Genomic DNA, 23,661 nt, shown 5'->3' with positions numbered 1-23,661 from the left:
TTTTTTTTTCGCTTAACATTGTGAACATTTCTCATTTAATCAAAAGAGAAAATGGTACAATTTCTCCCATTCTCCTTTTCAACTTGGAGTTAGACAATCTTTTATTAATTTTAACAGACTTCCTCATTAATAGTCAAAGTTTTTCAAAGTGCAACATTTCGACTTTTCTTCCAAAAAAAAAATACTCTGCAATTAATTGACCTTAACATGAGTAAATTAAACATTTACATTGTAAAGTAAAAAGTATAAAGAATATTATAAACAATGTGCTCTATTTTTACCACTATAAGCCTTAAATCCTATAATCTTGTGAAGTGTCCAAATTTCCAAGGATAATTCAACTTTGAACTTTTTTTTTATTTCAGAAAAGCCAAAGAAGAGGTACTGAGAATAGAAGAAGAAAATCGAAGGCTACTGGAAGCTATGAATGTGAAAGCAAAAGGCAAACACAGATTGATATGACTAATAACGTGTCATTTAATTTTGTATTGGTACTGCAAGCTGCTGTGGTATTTCAGTGAATTATAGACAGGTTGACCATATTTCTCTATTTGCCCATTGGAGTCCACATTTACGGCTATAGTCTTGAAGTATTTTTGACCCCCTTTTATTCTCAAAGTGTTCCAACTTGGACAACAAATTATATGGTCACTGTAGTTATGGATTCATAGGGAAAAGACTCCTGACACAGATACTTACTCTTGTACCCTCTAAGAGGGGTACACAGCAGGACCACATGTGCAGCATGTCTTAAAAATGATTGCTTTTGTCAAAGATGACATGTGGCTATTACTTCTATTGAAGGATTCTGCACTTAAACTTCCACTGCTGAAGAACTTGCTCCAAAAGTTTATTTTAAGACTGCAGTTCTTAACCTGAGGTCCGTGAATAAAATTCAGGGATCTATGAAGTTGAATGAGAAAATAATTACAAATTTATTTTAGCTAACCTTTAACTGAAATTTAGTTTTTACTTCAACTAGTATTAATATAGGTTTAAAAACTCAACAATTATATTAGCAGTAACTTGACTTCTTACATATTTTTATTTTATGAGATTGAAATTATTATTATAATCAAAATTATTATTATAATCATTTTTAAGACACGCTGCACATGTGGTCCTGCTGTGTCAGGAGTCTTTTCACCAGACTGCCAAACGGGCCCATGGCTCAAAAAAGTAAAGAGTATTTGTTTCAATTTTTCGTTGCTGTGCCAAAGAGTATTTGTTTCAATTTTTCGTTGCTGTGCCAAAGGCCACCCGGAAACTATAAGAACAACCATCATTTTTATTATGCACACAATTCTGTGAATTAGGAGTCTGGGCAGTTTGAGTTTCTTGTGAAGAGCATGTAACTTCATCCCAAACCCTAGGATGTTTCAGCAAATGTTGCTTGTTATCATAAAATTCTCCACATAACACAAAAGATTCACCACATTCCAAGTCATGTACTTGGAAGCCACATGCTACATGTTCTGCAGTCCTGGTCAGACCTAAAGATATAGGGACACTTCAGGATACTTTTCTTAGGTGCTTAATCACCCAGATTTAGATTTAAAACAAAACAAAACAAAACAAAACACTAGAATGTGATTCTTGGAAAGTACTCACTGGGGGAAGGAATTCCCACAAGAATCCAGAAAACAAGCTTATTTATTTTTTTATATTTTTGCATATAAATACTTTGTTTTTCAATCCATTTCTGAGACATATTAAAGAGGTCTTTCCCAAAAGACCTCTATGCATATATTTTTGTCAGGGGCCATCAGCAACTACGGAAAACTTAGAGTTATGCTTTTTAAATTTAACATGTTCATCAACATCCTTTATTATTAGTTATTAGTTATTAGCTATAAGAAAATATAGTCTAGCCCAGTGCTTCCCAATAGAAATATAATGCAAGCCACATATGTAACTATAATTTTTTTAGTAGCCACGTAGAAAGTAAAAAACAGGTGAGATTAATTACATTTTATTTAATATGCTATATCCAAAATGCTATCTTGAAATGTAATCAATGCAAAAATTATTGATGTATTTTACGTTCAATTGTTCATGCTAACTTGTTGAAATCTATGTATACTTTATGCTTACTGCACTTCTCAGATTAGACCAGCCACATTTCAAATGCTCAACAGTCACATGTAGCTAGTGGCTACATGTCAGCCACTGCAGGTCAAGCCATTCCTTTATTGAATGGACATTGGGGCTGTTTCCAGTTTCTTACTGTTATAATATTTGAGACTGCTATAAACAATTCCTCTTTTAAATGAACCCTTAGGCTAGTGCCCCCATAATACTTTGAGCACATGACTGTAATCCTTTACCTACCACTATATTTTAATGTGTAAATATGTAGATAATATATCTCTCTCCTTTATTAAATCGCATGCTCCAAGAGGGTTTGTTTCATTCTCAGCATTTTTCAGACTGCCTGGCATGTAAATTAAATATTTGCCAACCTAATCTGAATGATAATTTATTTATTCTCATTTTTTCTAGAAGTGGAAGAGACTGAACCCGAGGTTGAAGAAGAGTTTGAGGTTGATGAGACTTATGTTCCTGAAGGGTCTGAGGCCCTTGAGGTGGCTGAGGAGATGGGGGCGCTCTTACCTGAGGAGTCTGAAGCGACCGAGGTCCCTGAAAGAGAACCCGAATCAGGTTAGACTTTATTGACAGCCGTGTCCTTAATTCTACTCATGTCCCTTGGTGTGTTTGGGCGCTCATGTGTGTGTATGTGTGTTGATATGTTAATAAAATGGAAGCAGGCTAAGAATGGGAAGATGATCCCCTGGAGTGCAGCCATTTAGTCCAAGTTACGTGATTTAGAGGGCTGTGGGAAAGCAGATTCTGCGCTGCCCTTCTTGGCGCTCGGGAACAGGGCCAGCCATGTCATCTGTGGTACACACTATTCAAAAACAAGTAAAAGGTGCCATGAAAGGTACTAAAATATAAAGCGCTTTCTTTTCTTCCATAATCTCTCTCGGCTTGTTATGGTTTGCCTTTTATTTCCTATTTAGTGTCATTATGAGTAAAGAAAAATCAAAAATTTAAATTATTAGCATGAATTTTACCATTCATATTTATATTGTACAGTGCTATTTTTGATTGAAAATATAAGAGCGTTTAACTCATATGCAGAATCAATGAAATTATACAATTCGTTTCTCGCAGCTCATCCGTACATAAGCATTTCATTCTTACCAGAATACAAAGTCAGTTTTGTGCACAAAACTAATGCAGCTTTTTATTTTACTTCTTAATATGCACCTATTCTACCAAAACTCTCTACCTTTGGCTTACTAAGAAAAGACTGAAAGGAAAAGGAACACTGGCTTGGCCTACCACAAGGAAGTAACATGAGTAAGAAAGGACACGATGGGGTTCTTTGGTCATTCATGTCCCTCTGCTGTCATCTTCCTTCTGTATCAGAAGCAAGTTGTAGTTCAAAGGAAAAATATGGTCTCTCAGGACTGTCAGCATCTTCCCTGCCTGTGGTCACCACTCGGTCAAAGATAAAGTTATTAAGAATTACGAATTGACAAGCAAAGATCATTAAACTAAATGTGAGGCCATTCTGAGTGATGTGCAACTGCGCAATTCACATACACATGAAGCCAGCCCTGCTACAGGGATGTAGTTTGGAGGGTTGGGGTAGGGCAGGAAGGAGTCTGTAGGCAATGAAAGTCACTCTTAAGACTGGAGAGTAGGCTTAAAGCAACAAGACAAGGTACCGCACCATACAGGGATTGAGGCTTGTAAATACTTCCAAGCCCAGTTTGTATTGGATTAGAAACTAGTACTACAAACTAAAGGTCTTCAGATACCTGCAGCCAGGTGCCAGCCTGGGGCAGTTAAGAGCTGGGAGCCTGTTGTTAGCTAGGAAAAGAACCGGGACTAAGGGGAATTTTCACACTGAGAAATCTCAAGTTCAACACAGATAAATTTTTACTACAGGGGTTGGCATTAGCTCTATGGGGCAATAAATATAGAATCAGATTCCCTTTTGCCAGATAGAGGAGTTAGCAGGATGGAATATCCAATTGCCTTTTAAGAGTCCCACACCTCTGCTGACTTGTGCTCCCATCCAGAAACTTCATTACTTTATCTAGTCCATACCTGATCAGGCTGACAATTCTCCCACCCACCTACCTTAGAAAAGGAGACAGCCAATAAAATACCAAAAGAAGTAAAATAAACTGACATTCATTAAATATGACACTTCAAACATATCCCCCAGAGTTCCGGGATCCACAGTATCTCACAATTAGCGTTTATTAGTATAACAGGTCTAGGGGACAATTTAGTTTTACTGCCTTTTATCCTTACCGTTTCTCCCAGGGAACTTCCTTTAAATGCTCTAAAGCCAGCCTCCTACTCCATTTAGGGCCAGTTCTAGTTCAGTACTGTACACATGACTGTTATCAGTTAGAATTGTATGTACTATGTGTGAATCATTATTCTGGTCAATGTCTTTTAGTATATTTTAGAATATTCTTTATTTTATTGTTTATACTATTAGAGGTTTTTTTGCCATATTTTATCTAACGAGAACTATATTTTCAGATAGATGTAATATATACAATTTAAATTGTTTTGAAATTATTTTATGCCAAAACTTTAATAAAGAAGCTATATTTTAAAATTCATACACTAACTATTAGATTTCTTTTTTTAAGTATTTGAGCCTACTGAAGAAACTACAGTTGTAACAGAAATTCCAAAAGAATCCATAGATGGCCTGGAACCTAAGTTATCTGAAACAGGTTAGCTTATAAAATAAAAGTAGCTAGTGTATAAAAGTGCTTTTCATATACTCCTGGCAAGGGATCTAGTCTCTCATTTTAGGCATAGTACCAACATAGTACCAACTACTTATGTCTTTCTATGTTGTATGCCAGTCGATGTATTTATTTAGCTTATTATATTAAAAGTGTATCTGGCCAGCTTCTAACACTTTTTCAACAAATTTTATTTTATACATTTTATTAACAGGTAAAGTTGCCATATGAAATGCATATTGATTATCCAAATAAGTTTATTAATAGGTAATACTTCATCTATAGCCAATATAAGAATGGAGCATAATTAAAATATAAATTTATAAGTACACACCATTGCTTAGAACACTAAGTTTATTTCTTTCAAACGTTCTTAAAATATTACAAATTAAAATACAAATTATTTAGGCAATATGTCTAAAGATACCATCTTTGAAACCTCTTTTTTCTTTCCTTTAACCTTTACTCAAAAGTTGTGCTACCTGAGTTTCCAGAAGATGCTTATCCTGATGTTCCTGAAATGGACCCAATTAAAGAGAAGATTAAATCCTTCAGCTCCATCTGGAAATACCTGGAAATGGCAATTGCTGAGTCTTTCGTTCAAGTTTTCATCTTGGAGATTGCTGACAAAACTCCAGAGCAACTACTTCAAAAAGTAGTTGAGACTATGGAAAGTAAGGGTTGCAAACCTAACATTGACTCTCAAGAGCAGGTAATATTATTAAAAACACCGTGAGAGCTTAAAGGCTTTCTTGATGGCCCATTAAGTAAAACATTCAACATATCCAGGTATGATGTTTAAAATATTTAACAACTCTCATAGCACAGGTACCCAGCAATCAGAACAGCCAAGGAGCACAAACTGGCCAAACTGGCCAGTCATCTACTCAAAGAATTTGTAAAGGCTGATTTGCAGACACGTTTAAACAAAGACATCGTTATTATGATTACTTTTCCTAATCTTTGACTGTGCTAATGAGCTAATATCATTTTATTGTAAAAATATCTTCCCAAATATTTCTTCTTCTCTTTTTTTCCTTACAGAACCTTTCCAGTATACTGGGTGGGAGTTAAATATAGATGATTATGATGAAGAAACAGAAGACTATCAGGCCGAAGCGGAAATCGATGAGGATGTAGAAGAGGAAGAAGAGGAAGAGGAAGAAGTAAGAGTCTTCTATTACTGCTTCTTCACATGGGTCACCTCATTGAAAGTGGACATATCTGGAGTCATAACTAGCACTCTTAGATGTCAAGAAAACAAGCAGACATCCTCCATTTTATAAATACACATTTTCAACACACTTTGCCTCCACCCCAGCTTCCCTTGATTCTTGAAATGCCAGGGCTGTTTAGACAGTATGTTACATCCATGAAAAAAAGAAAGGGAAATCTTTTAAATGTCTTTTCATGGAAAAATCTATAGGTATTAAAGACAGAAATATTTTATAAATTTAACAGAAGTGGGTGTTTTATGTAAAATACAGCCATGGTATCTTTGAGGGGCTGCTTGCGTGATAATAGTGAGTAGTATTTTCAAACAGGAATAATGTGTTTTAGGCACCAATCTACTCCCTTAGCACCAGAATTTTGATAAACATTCTCAATTGATAGCTAACCAATTCAGTCATCTATCAATAATAAAATGGAAAGTGATACTTCTCATTTTGGGCTTTGTCAATGAACAAAATAATGTATTAAGTTATATAAACATACAGTTATAATTGATTTAAACCCAGATATATGTGTGTCAAACAACAAATGTTATGTAGTGTGATTCTGGTAACAACTTTCATTTCTTTATCACTGAGAAACGGCTGAGACCTTCAGTCAGGGCGATGAACCACTGTGGGTTTTGCCCTATATTCAGATTCTCTTATTTTAATCACCCTTTTGCCATTCTTCTGTGTCCTGTTCTGGTCCACAAGAGAATAGTCTCTTACTTATATCTGCAGACAATTCTCAGACTGTCTGTAATAATGCAAACTTATATTTGTAAGTATGGTCTTCATTGATGATATAGTGTCTTTTCTTGCCCTACACTCTTCCTATAAGTCAGTTTTACCTGCTATATTAATGTCCTAAGGCTGCCATAACAAAGTACCACAAACTACAAGGCTTACAATAATGGCAGTTAATTCTCTCATGACTCTCGAAGCCAGAATTCTGAAATCAAGGTGTCAGTAGGGACATACTCCCTCCAAAGGCTCTAGGGAAAATCTCTCCTTTCCTGGCTCCAGATAGTCCTTGGCTTGTAGCCACTTAACTCCAATCTCTGCCTCTGTCTGAACATGGCCTTCTTCTCTTCTGTATCTTCTCTTTCTCTTACCACCCAGATAAATGAATGGTGATATATCATCTTGAGATCCTTAATTACATCTACAAAGATGCTTTTTCCAAGTAAGGAAGATATGACTGCCAGAAATTCTGGAAATACATCTTCAGAAATTTTGATCTAGGAAGAAAAAGAGCCCTCTGTCTTTACATCCACCTGAAAAATAACAAGAAAGAACTTTCCTTCTCCCACCTCAGTCAGTTTTCCTGACTAAACACAGTAACTAGAGGATTTAGTATGTATTGAACCAACCTCAGCCATATGCCCACCCAATGACTATGAGTTGGAGTGTTACTATGATTGTCTGGTCCACCTGAGCTCCTTGGAATATGAAAGAAGCAGTTTTCTCCATGAGAAGAAGGAGAAAGATTATGTTTCTAGAAAAGGAGAAGAAAGGTGCTATACAGACAAAAGCAAAAGATAATATACTGCATCCTAAGAAAAATTCTAGGAAGATGTATACTAAAATGTTAACAGTCTTTCTGGGGAAGATGGAGTAAAAAGGATCAGGTTTTCTGTCCTGCCCCAAAACACTGAAAAGCAAGATGAAGTATATGAAACAGTTTCCAAGACACTGACAAGAGGCAGTGAACCACAACAGGCTCAGAGAGAAGGGATGCAAGTGAGGTGCACCCTATGACTTCCCCAGCTTACTGTCTATAAGGTCATGTCCCTTGCCTAGGCCATAGCAGGGAAGGGGGACCCAGGCAGAGCCTGGCCAACTCCTTGAGAGGAGGAGACAGAGTAGAGAATCCTAGGGGACCAATTAGCTAGAGTTCACAGGGAAGAGACCAGAGAGAAGAGAAGTGTGTAGCGAGAGAACACCAGAGATCTGTAGAGCAGAGTACTGATCAGTTTTGCATGTAAGAATACTGTTCAGGGCCAGGAGAGGTACCACCTGATGAGATTAGAGGGACCAGTGCTTGGATCTCACACAGGCCAGAAACAATGCCTGTTCCCACTAACCGGGCTGAAAAAACCTCATAATGTACAGGGCATTGGGTAGCGTACTAACAAGGATCTAGCCTTAGGAATGGAGATAATTAAACCTGGAATATGATGCAGCAAAAAAATATATAAATAAATAAAAGAGCTGCTGATGCATACATGCAACAACTTGGATGAATCTCAAAATAATTATGCTACGAAGAAGAAGCCAGGCAAAAGAGAAAATATACTGTATGATTACATTTGTATAAAATTCTGGAAAAACAAGCTGATTATAGTGACAGAAAACAGAGCATTGGTTGCCCAGGGGTTGGTTAGGTGGGAAGCAAATAGAGTCAGGAAGGAGGAATTACAAGGAGGCATGAGCAAACTGTGGTATTGATGAATGTGTTCATTACCTTGACTGTGGTGATGGTTTCACAGATGAACACATATGTCAAAACTTATCAAATTATATACTTTAAATATGTACTGTGTTTTAATGTCAGTTGTACTTCAGTCAGGCTATTAAAAGTGTTAATGGTAGTTATTACCACCATCATCTTTGGGTGATGGACGTACAAGTAATGTTTATTTTTTAAATTAATTAATCCTTGTCTCACCTCCACCTCTTCTTCTTTGTCCATCCATAATACATATCACTGGTCAGGTCTGTTAGATCTATCCTCCAAATATCTTATCTTTTTCCTCATATTTTCCATCTCTTTATATTTTATTCATAGACTTAAAAATGTCTTCCTAATCTAATATAGACATTCATCGTGGTCTTCTAGAGTGATATTTTAGTTTTCTGTGTGTTCATATTTTTTTTAATTTCAAGTGTTTATATTTTTTAAATCTCAAGTGTTTATACTTTTAAGAGGTACTATCCTTCCAGGGTCAATTTTTTTTATTTCTGGCATCGTGATCAGACACCTCCATCTGTTAGATTTTCTTTCTAAATGCAAATGAGTTAAATAAGAATTCAAAAAGGAAACTACAGACTCTTTAAAATTAATGATAAGTAGAAGATCATATATAAAAGCATTGTTGCAGAGCAGAAGTAGAAATTAGAGTTACAAGACTAAAAATTTTAATTTCAGATAAATGAATAATTTTTATGTAAGGTTCATGTTTATGTATGGTACATACTAGGAACTTATTTTTTTATCTGACATTGAAATATAACTGGAGAGCCTGCATTTTTATTTGCTAAGCCTGGCGACCATACTTTAAGTCTATTTATTAAAAAACAGGAAAGACTGGGAAAGTTAATTAAGCATTCAACTCAAGAACCTAGAGAAAAAAGCACAACAAAATCAAGCAAAAGAAAGTCAAAAGCAGAAGATTAAAGGCAAAAATTAATGAAATAGGAAAACAAAACCAAATAAAAATAATAGACCTAATTTCAAAAAATGAAAAGTTGGTCCACTAACAAGAGCAATAAAATAGACAAACTTCTGACAAGTTGAAGAAGCAATAAATAACATTTGAAACAAAAATGCACTGGGATGTAATTAGATAAAAAAAAAAAAAAAAGAGGGTTGTTTTAAATTACGGGAATTTTATGCTAATACATTTTAAAGTCAAGATGAAAAGGATTTTCAAAATATGAATTGCTAAAAAAAACTGAACAAATAAAAATAAAAGAGGGGAGTTTTAGGGTCGTTTCTAATATAACTTCATTGATTAGATAATTTCTATGTTGTTCAAACTCTTCCACATCATCAAAAAATATTAGTACTTCCCAGGTCATTATGAAGCTTGCATAATCCTAATATACAAAAACCGAATAAGAGTGGTGTAAGACAAGAGTCACAGGGATGCAAAGTATAGCGTAGGGAATATATTCAATAATACTGTAATAACCATGTAGGTTGTCAGCTGGGTACTGGATTTATCAGGGTGATCACTTTGTAAGTTATATAAATATCTAATCACTATGTTCTACACTTGAAACTGATATAATAGTGTATGTCAACTGTAATTGAAAAAATCATAATCATAATTTTAAAAATTTTTAAAAGAATGGTGCAAGAAAAGTGAAGATTAGTCTCATTTCTGCACCTTTAAAGAAAGTTGTTCATTGTAGCTTGTTTTGGGGAAAAGAAAACAACCATGTAAAAATTAGTCCATTGGTATTTTTAAAAATAATGTATTCGTTCCTAAATGTGAAACTATTTTTGTATGTATATTAGTAGGATATACTTAGGGAAAAGGGTCTGGAAAGATACACATCAAATCATGAAGCCTGTTAGTATAGTATTGGAAGGGAAAAAATGAGAGGAAATTTCATTCTTTATGCATTGTTATGTGTTTTGAATACTTTTATAATAAGCATGTATTTTATGATAGAAAATTATTTTTACATGTACTTCTACTGCTTTAAATAAATTGCAAGAATCCTTAAAAGCTTTACATATGGATTCTTTATTTTTCACAAATAAAAATATAGTATCATTTCAGGTAGAATAGAATAAAGTATTCCAAATTTTTTATTACATATCCACTTAGTAGGAAACAAAGTAAATCCTGAAGCATCTTCTATCTCATTTCAGTGGGTAGGAAGTTGTGACCCTGACTCAGTTTTTACTTCTTGGGAATAGTATTATTTTAGAAACTGACCCTGCACCTGCATATTCTGGGATTTTTCATTACAACTACGTCTGTAGAAGGCTGAGAACACCTTGATTCTCAGGGCTGCTTTATTTTCTTTATGAAAATAGAAGAATATAAATTTCTTTATTTTCTTTATGAAGAACTGGCCTTTACAAATTGTTATAAAGGTGTATTATTATGGGTTAAATATTATTCCAGACATTTTTTAAAATTCCTTCTTTAGTATTGCATCAAAATACTTTTGAAAATATTCCCCAAATGTTAAATAATATTTCTAGAATGAAGATAGAATAAAAGAGAAGAAAAGACATCTGGGAGATACAAAGCACTTTTGTCCCGTGGTTCTCAAAGAAAACTTCATCTTACAACCAGGCAACACAGACGAAGCAGCTAAATATCGAGAAAAGATCTACTACTTTTCAAGTCCCGAAGCTAAAGAAAAATTTTTGGAGCATCCTCAGGAGTACGTGGCTCATACAGAGCCATTAAAGGTGAAAACCCTGTTCCCATCCTTACAATTTCTCTGCTCCTGTGTACTTTTTTTAGGGACTTAGTACATCCACTATTTTACTTAATAGTGAAGTCCCCTGTCTGGTATAATAATAAAGTGAAAATATCTAAGTTTCAAGAAAAACTTTTGAAATATAACCTAAAATAATTATGTTTTGATTTCTATAGTAATGTCAAACATTTAGTATCTCTCTTATTAGCTGAAATGAAAAGACACAACTAAATTTATTGCTTATAAATTTATTATATTTATTTTATTCCTTAGCCAGCTGTTCTGGTTAGTGTCTCTGAGCAGAGCGGTCTATTGATCATAAGATGGGAGTCAGGGGTTGGTGGCCTTTTAGCAGGTTGACATCATCTGAGGACATATGATTGCTCAGGTGAGACTGCTGTTGACCGAGTCCACATTCAGAGGCATGATTATAGGGGCGAGTCCATGCCAGATTTTTTTGATTCTCAAGAGCCAGGACTGACACTGATTCAAAAGATAGCAAAAGAATGTTTCCCGAGGTGTTGTCTTTGTTCAGTTAACTGTTTTAAAACTTGTTCGAGTAGCTATAGAACAATCAATCCTTTTCTAAGTTTGTGGGACATGTTTTTATCTTTACTTGTTGATCACCACTGAAACAGTTTTCTACCTTCTTTAAAAAATATTCATTACAGCCAGACGTAAAAGAACAAATACTATATGATTTGACTTATACAAGGTACCTAAAATAGTGGTTGCCAGGGGCTAGGAGGAGGGGAGAATGGAAGTTTGCTTTTTATGGATACAGAATTCTAATTTGAGCTGATAAAAAAAAAAGTTATGGAGAGAGATAGTGGTGATGGTTGTATAACATTGCAAATGTACTTAATAACACTGAATTGTACACTTAAAAATGGTTAAAATCTCTTCAAGTTTTTTTGTTATATGTATTTTACCACGATTACAAAATAACACATTGTGGCAATATTTTATTTATTTTTTAAACAAAGTAGACATATAATGCACCAGCTTTAGACAGAGCCTGTATTTTTATGTTTTGCTTTCTCATCCTCTTGCACATGAGTATATATTCTTTCTAGTGTATGTAATATTTTGTAATCTTTTTTTATTTAACAATATCATAGAAACTTTATGTATTTCTGCATAGATCTTACAATGCTTGATCATTTTAACATATCACACTAATATAATTAATCATTAGACTTTCTTACCATGCTAAAAAAGGATTTTTCTATTCTTTTTTAGTTAAAACTTAAAAAAAAAAACTAAACTAATTTTATCAAGTGTTGCACATGATATCAAGATGGTCTTATGATTGCTGATGTTCTCTTGGGACTATTGCTGATGTAATGGATCATGTTCATTGATATCCTAATGTCAAAACATCCCTGAGTTTGTGACGTGATCATTGTCTTAGGAGAAGCAGTTATTAGTTTTATTTTTTTCCCAAATTACTCAAAATTTCCTTTCTTTCACTTTCCCTTGCCTCATCTCTCCTTACCCATCGCCCTCCCCCCGCCCCCACCCATGGCAGGCTCCTCCATTAAGGATATGCCTTCTAGGCCCCCATGGCTCTGGCAAAAGTATCTGTGGAAGACAATTGGCAGAAAAATTGGGTATTTTTCACATTCAATTTGAAGAATTTCTTCAAGAAAAACTAATGCTCAAAACTGAAAAGAAAATTGGACCTGAATTTGAGGAAGATGCTGAAGAAGAACAACTTATAAAACAAGAACTTGAAGAGCTTGCAATTCAGGCTAATGTCACGATTGAGAAAGAAATTACAAAGAAGCTGGTAGTGATGTTAATACTCTCTTTGCAGATAGTTGTGTTTACTGGTATTACTTTCAGAAATAGACTATACGCAGTATAAAACTCTCTATAAAGTTTGTAAGAAGGAGAGAAAAATTAACCTGTAAGAGTCATTTAAAAGTCATTCCCCTCATACTTCCATATGTTAGATACAGATTTTACTGCTCATCCAGAATATGAATTACTGTTTTACATGTCTCCATAAAAAGCAGAAAAGCTTTCCCTGACAAAACTGTGCTATTTGAGACTATGCTATTTGATATGTCTGACCTAGACTATATAAGGTTTTCTATTAATGTGGTCTCTGGTGTTTTTTTGTTTGTTTGTTTATTTGTTTGTTTTTTAATCACATAGCGTGAAAATCTGCCCCAAGTGCCAATGGAGATCTCAAAATATTAATTTTTCATGATGCCTTGTGAGAAAGTTTGTATGTTTTAGGTGGTTTCTGTCTAAGATTGTAAAGAAAAAGTTCTTAATTCTAACTCACTTTTAACCATTTCGGATATAGCTGGATTCTTTTGTCAAATGAACCCCTGTAAATAGAGTCAGGTACAGATTGTATTTCAGATGACTGCCTGGCTAGGCTGTCCTTTAATTAGGATCTAGGCTGAATAATTATAAGACAGATGACAAAAATAAGTTAAGCCTTACAGGTGTGTGATATGGACAGAACAAGGTTTTAGCAAAAAGTGATGAGGCAGATAGCCTGAGGCCCTGTATGAAAATAGGTTATGTTAATCACTGGTAACTCCTCTTAGGTATAGTAGATATAATTTAATATTTAAAACCATATTAAAAATTGTTTTAAAGAAAAGAACTCAAATTTTAAAAAGTTTACAAGCAACCATATAAAAAAATGACCTGAGAAATATGGGTCTCATCTTAATCAACTATATAATATTGTTTATTACTATAGAGTTTCAAATTTTATTTTGTTTTGTTTTCTCATTTTTTTGTTTTTAGCCTTCAGATGTACAATTTACAGAAGAAGAAGAAGCAATCAGATTAAATCTAATGGAAAACGAGCCATTGCCTCCGGAAATTCTTGAAGCAATTCTTTCTGAGTGGTGGTTTAAGGAACCAATACGGTATCTTAATTTATATAGGATTTTACATTTATCGACCTTTTTTTTTTTTGCCATATTCTCAAAAGTTAAAAATGTAACACAACATAGATTTAAGAATTTTCTCCATTTTTTTTTTAATGTAAACCAGTGATTCTATACATTAAAAACATCTGGGGAATTATTTTTTTTTAATGCTGATGCCAGGGACTCCTAACCAAAAATAATGAATCAACTCTTTTTAGGAGTGTGAGGTTGGGACCCAGGTATTGGTATTTTCAAGAGCTTTCAAGGTGATTCCAATGCGTAGTTTCAGTTGACTACCCATGTTCTAAACCCATGTACACTAATGCCGACTAGACTCTTTTCATTGTCACCTTTTAATAATTACAGTTAAGACCACTTAATAGCTACCTATTTATCAAAAGCTAGACCCAAGACTGACCCCGGACAGGACAAATGTAAGAATCTCCAGATCACCAGAGTTTGAAACTTGACTTCATTTTTCTAACCAAAATCTCTTGGCTTGGTATCCACCAGAAGAAAGTGAAATGATATTTATAGTACTAATAGCAAACTCTTATATACAACTTAATATGTGCCAGGTACTGTTCTGTATTTTATTCATATTAATCGATTCAATCTTTACTACTATCCTATGGGGTAGAAACTTTTATTATCTCATTTTGGAGTTGAGGAAACCATATCATAGAGAATTAAAGTAATTGGCCAGTCCCAGTGCTCCCCTGGACACTCTTTTACTTAGTCCCTGGCCCAAATGAGTGGAATTTTCAGTCAGCAACTTTAATTTCCTATTCCCTAAATTAAATCAATAGTCATAGTAAACGTAGGTAGATTGCCCGCAACAACAGTGATCAGTTCTGTATCAGTTTAACTCTTGCCATCACACCATACTTAAAAAAAAAAAAAAGCATATGAGTTGAAAAATTAAAAGTAAAAAGTGAAATACCAAAAGCCTAAATAAAATAGCTGAATGCAACCATTAAAATGTATTATAATGAAGAATTTGTAATAGCATAAGAAATGTTATTATGTAATATTAAGTTAAAAAAGAAGATTCAAAGTCATTTATAATATGATAAATGAATACATGAAGAACAAACTGGGAAGAAATGAAATGTCAGTAACCTCTGGAATATGAGATTATGGGTAATTTTGCCTTTATTTCATGCTTTCCTGTATTTTCCACCTTTTTTATAGTGATATTTGTTGTTTTTATAATCAGAAAAACTCGACACATTTTTTAAAAGGTTATTGCACTGGTCCTGGAAAGATATGATATGGGCCTGAAGTAAAATGCAACATTAGAAATGGAATGTGGGTACAGAAGAGCGCATGCCAGGACTTAGCTATTATATTTGAGAACAAAAAGGGAATTGAGGGAACAGCCCAAACATCTCTGAAGTCTGCCACCTGAACACTAGTGAGTTAGAATGAAGAGCAGTGTGGAAGGGTAACAGTGAGTATGGTTTTTGACGGTGTAATGCATATATAATTCCTGAAGGGCACTCACATGGTGAAACTAAGCAGCTTTTTGAAAATTCTGAATCAAAGCTCAGAACAGAAGTTGGATGTAGAGGTAAAAATTTAGAAGTCATTAAGAAAGAAGTGACAGAAAAAGTGATTAAGAAAAGACCATGTTGAAAATATCTCTGAAGAAAGGATACATGTTTAATGGTTAATGTATGGACATTTGCCCATTTAATAAGATAAAAAACATTTTTAAATGCCAATTAAGGCCAAAACTGTCAAATGTTCATGAAAGCCTGGTTCATATTAAGAAGAAAACATACATTTAAATATAAATATGTAAACAAATCAAATTTTAGATAAACTGGATAAACTCTCATTCGAAAGGAACCAATGTCGACTTTCTCAACCAAACAAAGCTTGATCATTTTATAGGTACTCCATAATGAGAACGTGTTAACATTCTGGTTATTTTCATGATTCTTAAAGTTTCATCACTTGAACAAGTTTGATAATCGCATTTGAATAGAATCATCTTATACATATGATCCAGAATACATCCACTGATAATTGTCATTATTTACAAGGACACCTGGGGGAGTGGATATGAATTGTTTCATGAAAGGAAGTATCAATAAAAGAAAAACTGCTAAAAGTTGGATTCCCACCAAAGGAGGGCTGACCAAACTCACCTTTACATAAAAAGTAACACTTTCATTAAGCTGGGCATTCCTCCCAGGCAGAGAACTTATTTTCTCTTAATTTTTCATCATTAAAACTATTTACAATTAAAGAAAACTTATCTATACTACAAATATAAGTATAAAGTATTACAATTTTAATGTAATTCAATACATTTGAGAAAAGATACATCATGTTTATGCAAATGGAAATATTAAATGAAATAAAAGATACTACAGTAAACTTTTTAAACTATTCATTGCACATCTTATATAAAGTTGAGATTTACCAATATTTTTTCCTTTTTTTAAATTTAATTTAATTTAATTTTATTTTATTTTATTTTATTTTATTTTACTTTATTTTATTTTATTTATTTTATGCGAGGCAAACCTTAGTCAATCTCACAGATTGCAAGGACCTTGTCAGCTTACAATTCCTTATTATGTATTTTTTACGCCTACAGCACCTGCTCTTCCTAGGTGGTCTCCCGTCCAAGTACTAACCAGGCCCAACCCTGCTTAGCTTCTGAGATCAGATGGGATTGGGCTTGTTCAGGGTGGCATAGCTGTAGACTTACTTTTTCATTTTTAAATCAATTTTATAATGTAATATTTTAAGCAAATAGAGTAAATTATGTAATTTCCACCAAGTTCCACAGGTTTTATATTAGATGGTTTCCCACGATATCCCGAAGAGGTCCAGTTTCTGGGAGAACGTGGATTTTTCCCAGATGCTGCTCTTTTTATACAAGTTGATGATCAAGATGTTTCTGATCGTCTCCTGCCTCCCCAAATGGAAAAGTGGAAACTGAAACAAAAGAAGAAATTTGAAAGGAAAAAACTCATTAAAGAAATGAAGGCAAAAATCAAGGTATGTATCCACTAAATAAGTATGAGAGTAAATTTGTTCAGCATGTATTCAACTTATAAAGCAGTCTTTACAAAAATGTATTTTCTGATTTTAATACCGTAGTCAATATGAAAACACTTTTCTACAAATATTAAGTGTTTGTAATTAAAGAGTTAAGAATTATTTGAGGCCTATGTGATTATCAACATGTTAATTCTTCTCTCTCCAAGGCAAATAATAAAGGTGGTGGTAGCACCGAAGACCAGACGCAACAGCATAGTGGGAGAGGCAGCAGGTGAACAGGCCTTGAAACACAAAGAATTAAAAAGTTCAGTGACTTTTTTAGTAGCTCCTGGAATTATGACACCATCCATGAAGGCCACATAGGGCTATTAGTGAAACAGATTTAGATAGTAGCTTGGAACATTTTTTCTAAAACTGGAATATGAGTATTCCGTAAAATGTTCAAAAGCATCATAGGGAACCCAACAGTTCTACTTCCAGGAATCTATCTAACAGAATTGAAAATGTATCCACATAAAAACTTGTATATGAATGTTCATAATAATGTTATTCATAAATGCCAAAAAGTAGAAACAACCCAATGCCCATCAACTGATGAATGGATGAACTAAATGTGGTAGATATGCAGACAGAAGGTCGTCCTGGGTTCTGGCCCAAGATGGAGACATATGAGCCTCCTGAACTCACCTTGTCCCATGGATACACTGAATCTACAGCTACACACGAAGTAATTCTCTCTGAAGGAAACCCAGAAACTAGCTGAATGAGTTTGTACCTTTTACTCCTACACATTGGGCAAACAAGAAAATACCTATATCATGCACATCAAAACAGCTGCTGCCTGAAATCCAGCTTCTCAGCCTGTGCTGACTGCAGTCCCCCCTTTGGGACACTGAGGGTCATAGCAGACCTCAACTACTAGGAGCCTCAAAGAACAAAGAAGATACCTTAGACAATCACAGAGATTTGAGAGACAGCCAAGAACTCAGGCCAGGCTGATCTACACAAGGCCACTGTGTTAAGACCGGGAGAGGTGTCTGTTTTATCTAATGTACAGAAACCAACACAGAGAGTCAAAGAAAATGAAGAAAGAAACAAACAAACAAAAAAGTGTTTTAAACAAAAGAATAAGATAAAACTCCAGAAACAGACCTTACTGAAATGGAGATAAGTGATTTACCTGATAAGGAGTTGATATAATGGTCATCACATGCTCACAAGGTCAGGAGAACAGTGCATGAACAAAGTCAGAATTTAAACAGAGAAAATATAAGAAAGGACCAAACAGAAACCACAGCGTTGAAGAGTACAATAACTGAACTGAAAAATTCAATAGAGGGATTCGATAGCAGACTAGACACATAAATCAATGGGACAGAATAGAGAGCCCAGAAACAACCTCACACATATATTGTCAGTTAATTTACAACAAAAGAGCCAATAATATGTAATGGGAAAAGGACAGTTTCTTCAATAAGCAGTGTTGGAAAAATTGGGCAGGCACATTTACATAACATTGAAAAGATGTTCATGCAAAAGAATGAAACTGGATCCCTAACTTATACAATACACAAAAACAACCCAAAATGGATTAAAGACTTGAACATAAGAACCAAAACCATAAAAATTCTAGAAGAAAACATTAGAGGTAAGCTCCCTGAAATTGATCTTGGCAATTATTTTTTATTTTTTTTCATTTTTTTTGGATTTGACACCAAAAGCAAAAATCAACAAGTGGGACTACAACAAACAAAAAAGCTTCTGCACAGAAAAGGAGACCATCAATGAAATGAAAAAGCAATCTGCCAAGTGGAAGGAAATGTTTGCAAATTAAATATCTGATAAGGGGTTAAAATCCAAAATATATGAAGAACTCATACAACTCAATATAAAAAAAAATCCAATTAAAAATGGGTAGATGAACTGAATAAACAAACATGTTTTCCAAAGAAGAAATACAAATGGCCAATAGGTACATGAAAAGGTGCTCAACATCACTATCATCAAGGAAATGCACATTAAAACCACAATGAGATATCACCTCACAGTTGTTAGAATGACTTTCAATGAAAGATAAGCAACAACAAGTGATGGCTAGACCTTGATGAAAAGGAAACCCTTTGCATTATTGGTGGGAATGTAAATTGGTGTAGCCACTATGGAAAATAGTATGGAGTTCCCTCAGAAAAATTTAAAATAGAACTATCATATGATTCACCAATCCCTTTTTGGGGTGTATAGCCAAAGGATGTGAAAACAGGATATTGAAGAGATGTCTGCACTCCCGCATTTATCACAGCATCATTAACAATAGCTAAAATATGGAAACAACCTAAGTATCTGTCAGTGGATGAATGAATGGATACAAAAAAGTTGTCATGCTTACATATAAAATGGAATATTATTCGACTGTGAGAAAGGTGAGAAAAAAGGAAATCCTGCCATTTGCAACAACGTGGATGGAACTTAAGGGCATTATGCTAAGTGAAATAAGTCAGAAGACAACTACTGCATGGTATTACCCTACACGTGGAATCTAAGTAAAAAGTCAAACTGGTGGAAACAGAGTAGAAAAGTGGTTGCCAGGCCCTGGGAGTTGCAGGGAATAGAGAGAGGTATCAATTTTCAGCCAAAATCAAGGCAAGCTGAGCTCTCAACCATCCAAGAACTATGGAAGTAAGGGGAGAGATGTGGACATATACCCAACTTCACATTGTTCTTGATGGCATTCTTCCTTTTTCTGCTGCCTGATCTTTCTGAAGATGAACCAAAGTGTCTGCCAGGCAAGAGGCTCTGTGAGCATGGGAATGGGAAGGAAAAAAAAAAAAAGGAATACCAAAGCACATTTGCATGTTACCTCGCTGTGGGGCTGGGCACCTCTAGACCAGCTCATAGAACTCTGTAATGAGAAAAATGTGTGTCTTCATTGTCCAGTAGAGTAGCCGCTAGCCATGTATGTTGCTATTAAGCACTTGAAATGGGGTTAGTGAGGCTGAGAACTCAAATATTAAATTTTATTTAATTTTAATATAAATAGCCACAATATGGCTAGTAGCCACCACATTGGACAGAGCAGCTCTAAGGCAATAAAGCTCCATTCTAGACATCACATGCCCTGAGAATTTTAGGGATTTGGATAAGGAAAGAACAAGTTTCAGGAACTAACGCATAACCTTACTCGCTCCTTCCGTTTCACATCCACAACTCTGCCCTGGTTCAGATCCTGCTCTGATTGCTCCCAGCACTCATGCAGTGACCCGCTAATCATCCTTCCTGGCTTCATCTCTGGACCCTCCAAGCCATCCTTCTGGCCACTCCAAACTGATATTCCTAACATGCTGTTTTGATCAAGCCACCCTTTTAAGGTCTGAACTCATGTGTATATATATATTATTTTGGAGAAAATATGTATTCTATTAACACATAGGAAGTAATTTCACCATTAACCATTGAAATTTTTAAATGTCTCTTTCTTAAATAGGATGATATGATTTCTAAAAGAAGGGCCGAACTTATAGCAGAGAGAGAGAAAAAAAAGAAAGGGGAGGTAAGTAAATATGATTTTTGTTAAAGTACACCATTATATGTGTGTGTGTGTACAGTACAATATAAAAAGATACATAGAAAAAGTCTGAAGGAAATATAGAGTTTATTTATGTACGAGCAGTGAGATTACATATAATTTTTATTTCCTTTATACTTTGTGTTATTCCATAACTGTTTACAATGACCTTAATTATTTTTATACCGAGAAAAATGAACATTTTTAAAGGAAAAAAAACACTAAAGATATTTAAATAATGTAATACAAAATATAATACTATATTAAACTATGTTTATTTTGGATTGTTATTTTGCTTTACACGCTTCTAGCCCATGCCACAGAAAGATAGGCTAGGAGCTTGGGATTGAGGTCTAGACAGAGAGCCTGTGAAGCTGTGCTGAACTAAAATATAGATTATTTCAAGATAAAGAATGGAATGGGGAAGAGCCTGTGAACCCTCACAGTCATATACTGTGCAGGATGCTCAGTACAGCTCATCCCATCTGCTGATTCTTTTAAAAAGATAGACCTTGAAGATCACAGATTTTGTTTTGTTTAGAAGGGTGACCTAGCTAACCCAAATGCTGCAGCCAAGCTTGCTCAGGGTAGCAGGAGTTAAAGAGGAGGTGTCACTAGACCAGCTAGTTCTATAAAGGACCTGAGGCTCATATTTATACAGTTTACAAGTAACCCTTGTAACCAAAGCAAACAATAAGATAGTCTCTGCCTTCTTTCATTTCCTACTAGTTTAAGGTACCCTTGTAACATCTTTTCAAGGCTGACTCTTCTATAATCTGTTTTCCATCTGTATAAAAATGTTCAACCCAACAAGGGGAAGGAGAAAAGAAGAATAACAGAGAATAGGGCTCTCTACAAATGCGACCATGTACCCCCTGGTGTGGATATGCTGGATTTATGCATAGAAGACTCCTGATACAATGCAACTGTAACTGTGGGTCAAAATATTGCAAAAGAGAGACCGGAATCTTTTTTTTTTTTTTCCCAAAGTATTTACAACCAAAAGTTGATCTAAAACCATTAGACTGAGAAAGTTATGGCACCATCTAAGGAACAAGCACCCTGCTCTTTGTTATTTGCCTTGATCTTCGTTCATTCAGTCAGTCAGTCAGTGAACTCATCAGCAAACCATAATTGACCACTTACTACACATGCCTGACACTATCTCAGACACTGGAGAATCAGCCATGAGCAAAACTGACAGAACTCTCTGACCTCATGTTATTACTCATTCCCTCAACAAACATGTTCTGCAATTCTACTCTCTTCAAGAAGTCATGCTAATGTTTAGAATCAAAAAGACAGGCATCCTAACCTGAGATCAACCATAGTTAAATACCTTTAGCCCTTGGGAACACCTAGTGGTCCCCTTAAGGATCACCTCAGATGTCTCAGGAACATATTATCAAAGGAGTCCAAACTTTGAGGTCAAGTCGACCTAAATTGGTATAATCTCTCGAGTTCTTGCTCATAGGTGGCTTGGCTACCCAGTGCCTAACAGTGCTGACATAGGAGGCGCTCAACTTAGAGTTGTTCCGCGGCTGTTGTATAACATTGAGCAAGTTGTTAACCTTTCTGAGCCTAGGTTTTTTCATTGTAAAATAGGAAAAATTTAAAATATCTACTTTCATTTACAGCCATGCCACCCTGAACATAACTGATCTCGTCTGATCTCGGAAGCTAAGCAGGGTCAGGCCTGGTTTGTACTTAGGAGACTGGGTGTTGTAGGCAAAAAAAAAAAAAAAAAAAAAAAAAAAAAACAAGAACAAGAACAAAAAAAACAAACAAAAAAACAAAAAAAACCCACCTACTTTCCTTAAGTAATAATGTTTTAATTTACCTTCTTTACTATTGTTTGGTTAAACTTTCTTAAGATAATTAATTTTTAGGATAAATTTTAAACGTCCTTAATTTATAACTTTGCCATGTGTTAACATTAGAATGGGGACTTTTTTATTTTTCATTCAAAGATTCAATATCCTATCTTATAAATTAAGTAGATTTTTATAAGTTACCTCTCCTCAGACTTAACCTTTTATAAATTTGGCTATATGTCCTACACAATTCATTTGTATAAATTGACTTTTGAAAGATAATTCCTGAGATTTTTTTGCAAATCAAAGTTTAAAACTGTGTACTGATTATTTTTTCAACTCCTCTGATGGGAATTTTGTAAAATATGTTCTGCTACTGCCCCAGACAAAGAAAGATTAAACCAAATGTAGTATCTCAAGGATCACATAGTGTGATCATTATAGTCAGTTAATGTTACACCCTGAATCAAACCTACTCTGACAGAATAGACCCTGGAGCTAGCTTTCACGAACAGACTTTCATTTGCCACTTTGTAAGGAATAATGCAGCTCCATGACTCACCTTTTTATAGCTAATTGGGGAAGCATATTCAGGTAAAGCCCTTCTCAGGTTTGTGTTCTCACCTTTGCTTTTGCTGTCTGACTTTTTAGCAGGAAATAAGACATTTTAACATTAGAAATCACTTCAAAGTCTCAAGGTGACTACTTGCATTAAGTTCATAGGAAAATGTCGCCATCGTGTGGAACTTTAGTCTCCAAATGTGACTGAAGAATATTCTATAAGCCAACCTCTTTCATATTGAGATTTACATTGCATATCTTCATCCTCCTCAGAGGCCTTGCTTCTATTCTTACTCCTTGCTCCAAAATCTTGGCCCTCTTCCTAACCACTGTCTCCTTTTCTGGTGCTTGTGTCCCTTCTATTAAAAGTAGAGTACCCACAAGCAGGAGAAAGCCAGAAAGAGCCTGGGCAAGGAACCAGGGCAGCAAGTAAGCAAAACTGTGAGAGACCGCCTGGGTGAATAGTTTATAGAAATACGCACCCTAAGTCCTTCAGGGAAGCCAAAGTCAGGGTCCTAGTGAGGTTGAAACAAGGTTCAGGACCAAGCACCAGGCCAAGACCCTCCCCGAGAGTTTCTTGGGAAAAAGGAGTTGCAAAATAGGCCCAAAGATCTAGGTGCAGAGGACACATTGGGACGA

The 23,661-nt window shown here is 34.9% G+C and overlaps 1 protein-coding gene and 1 pseudogene across 13 annotated transcripts in view; one reads left to right on the top strand and one right to left on the bottom strand.

The window, feature by feature from the left end:
• Nucleotides 1-23,661, top strand: part of AK9 (adenylate kinase 9) — a 98,592-nt gene that overhangs the window by 54,425 nt on the left and 20,506 nt on the right. For 8 of the 13 annotated variants that reach the window (XR_004950876.1, XR_004950877.1, XM_016135462.2 and 5 more), the window contains 10 exons: nt 366-442; nt 2,503-2,661; nt 4,680-4,766; nt 5,255-5,455; nt 5,826-5,947; nt 10,941-11,153; nt 12,696-12,956; nt 13,937-14,061; nt 16,863-17,082; nt 20,567-20,632. Coding sequence is in view for 10 of the 13 variants with exons in the window: in XM_016135462.2 (XP_015990948.2) it covers nt 366-442; nt 2,503-2,661; nt 4,680-4,766; nt 5,255-5,455; nt 5,826-5,947; nt 10,941-11,153; nt 12,696-12,956; nt 13,937-14,061; nt 16,863-17,082; nt 20,567-20,632 (1,531 nt within the window). In the remaining 3 variants the exon portion in view is untranslated. Of the gene's footprint in view, nt 1-365; nt 443-2,502; nt 2,662-4,679; nt 4,767-5,254; nt 5,456-5,825; nt 5,948-7,117; nt 9,596-10,940; nt 11,154-12,695; nt 12,957-13,936; nt 14,062-16,862; nt 17,083-20,566; nt 20,633-23,661 lie in introns of those variants that run through there. The other 5 variants (XM_016135463.2, XM_016135465.2, XM_016135467.2 and 2 more) reach the window with 5 other exon arrangements.
• On the bottom strand, nt 16,667-16,785 carry LOC118606005 (annotated as a pseudogene).

The sequence above is a fragment of the Rousettus aegyptiacus genome, unplaced genomic scaffold (assembly GCF_014176215.1).
Source record: "Rousettus aegyptiacus isolate mRouAeg1 unplaced genomic scaffold, mRouAeg1.p scaffold_m13_p_1, whole genome shotgun sequence".
NCBI classification, from domain to species: domain Eukaryota; kingdom Metazoa; phylum Chordata; class Mammalia; order Chiroptera; family Pteropodidae; genus Rousettus; species Rousettus aegyptiacus.
This window is presented reverse-complemented; position numbering and strand designations above follow the sequence as displayed.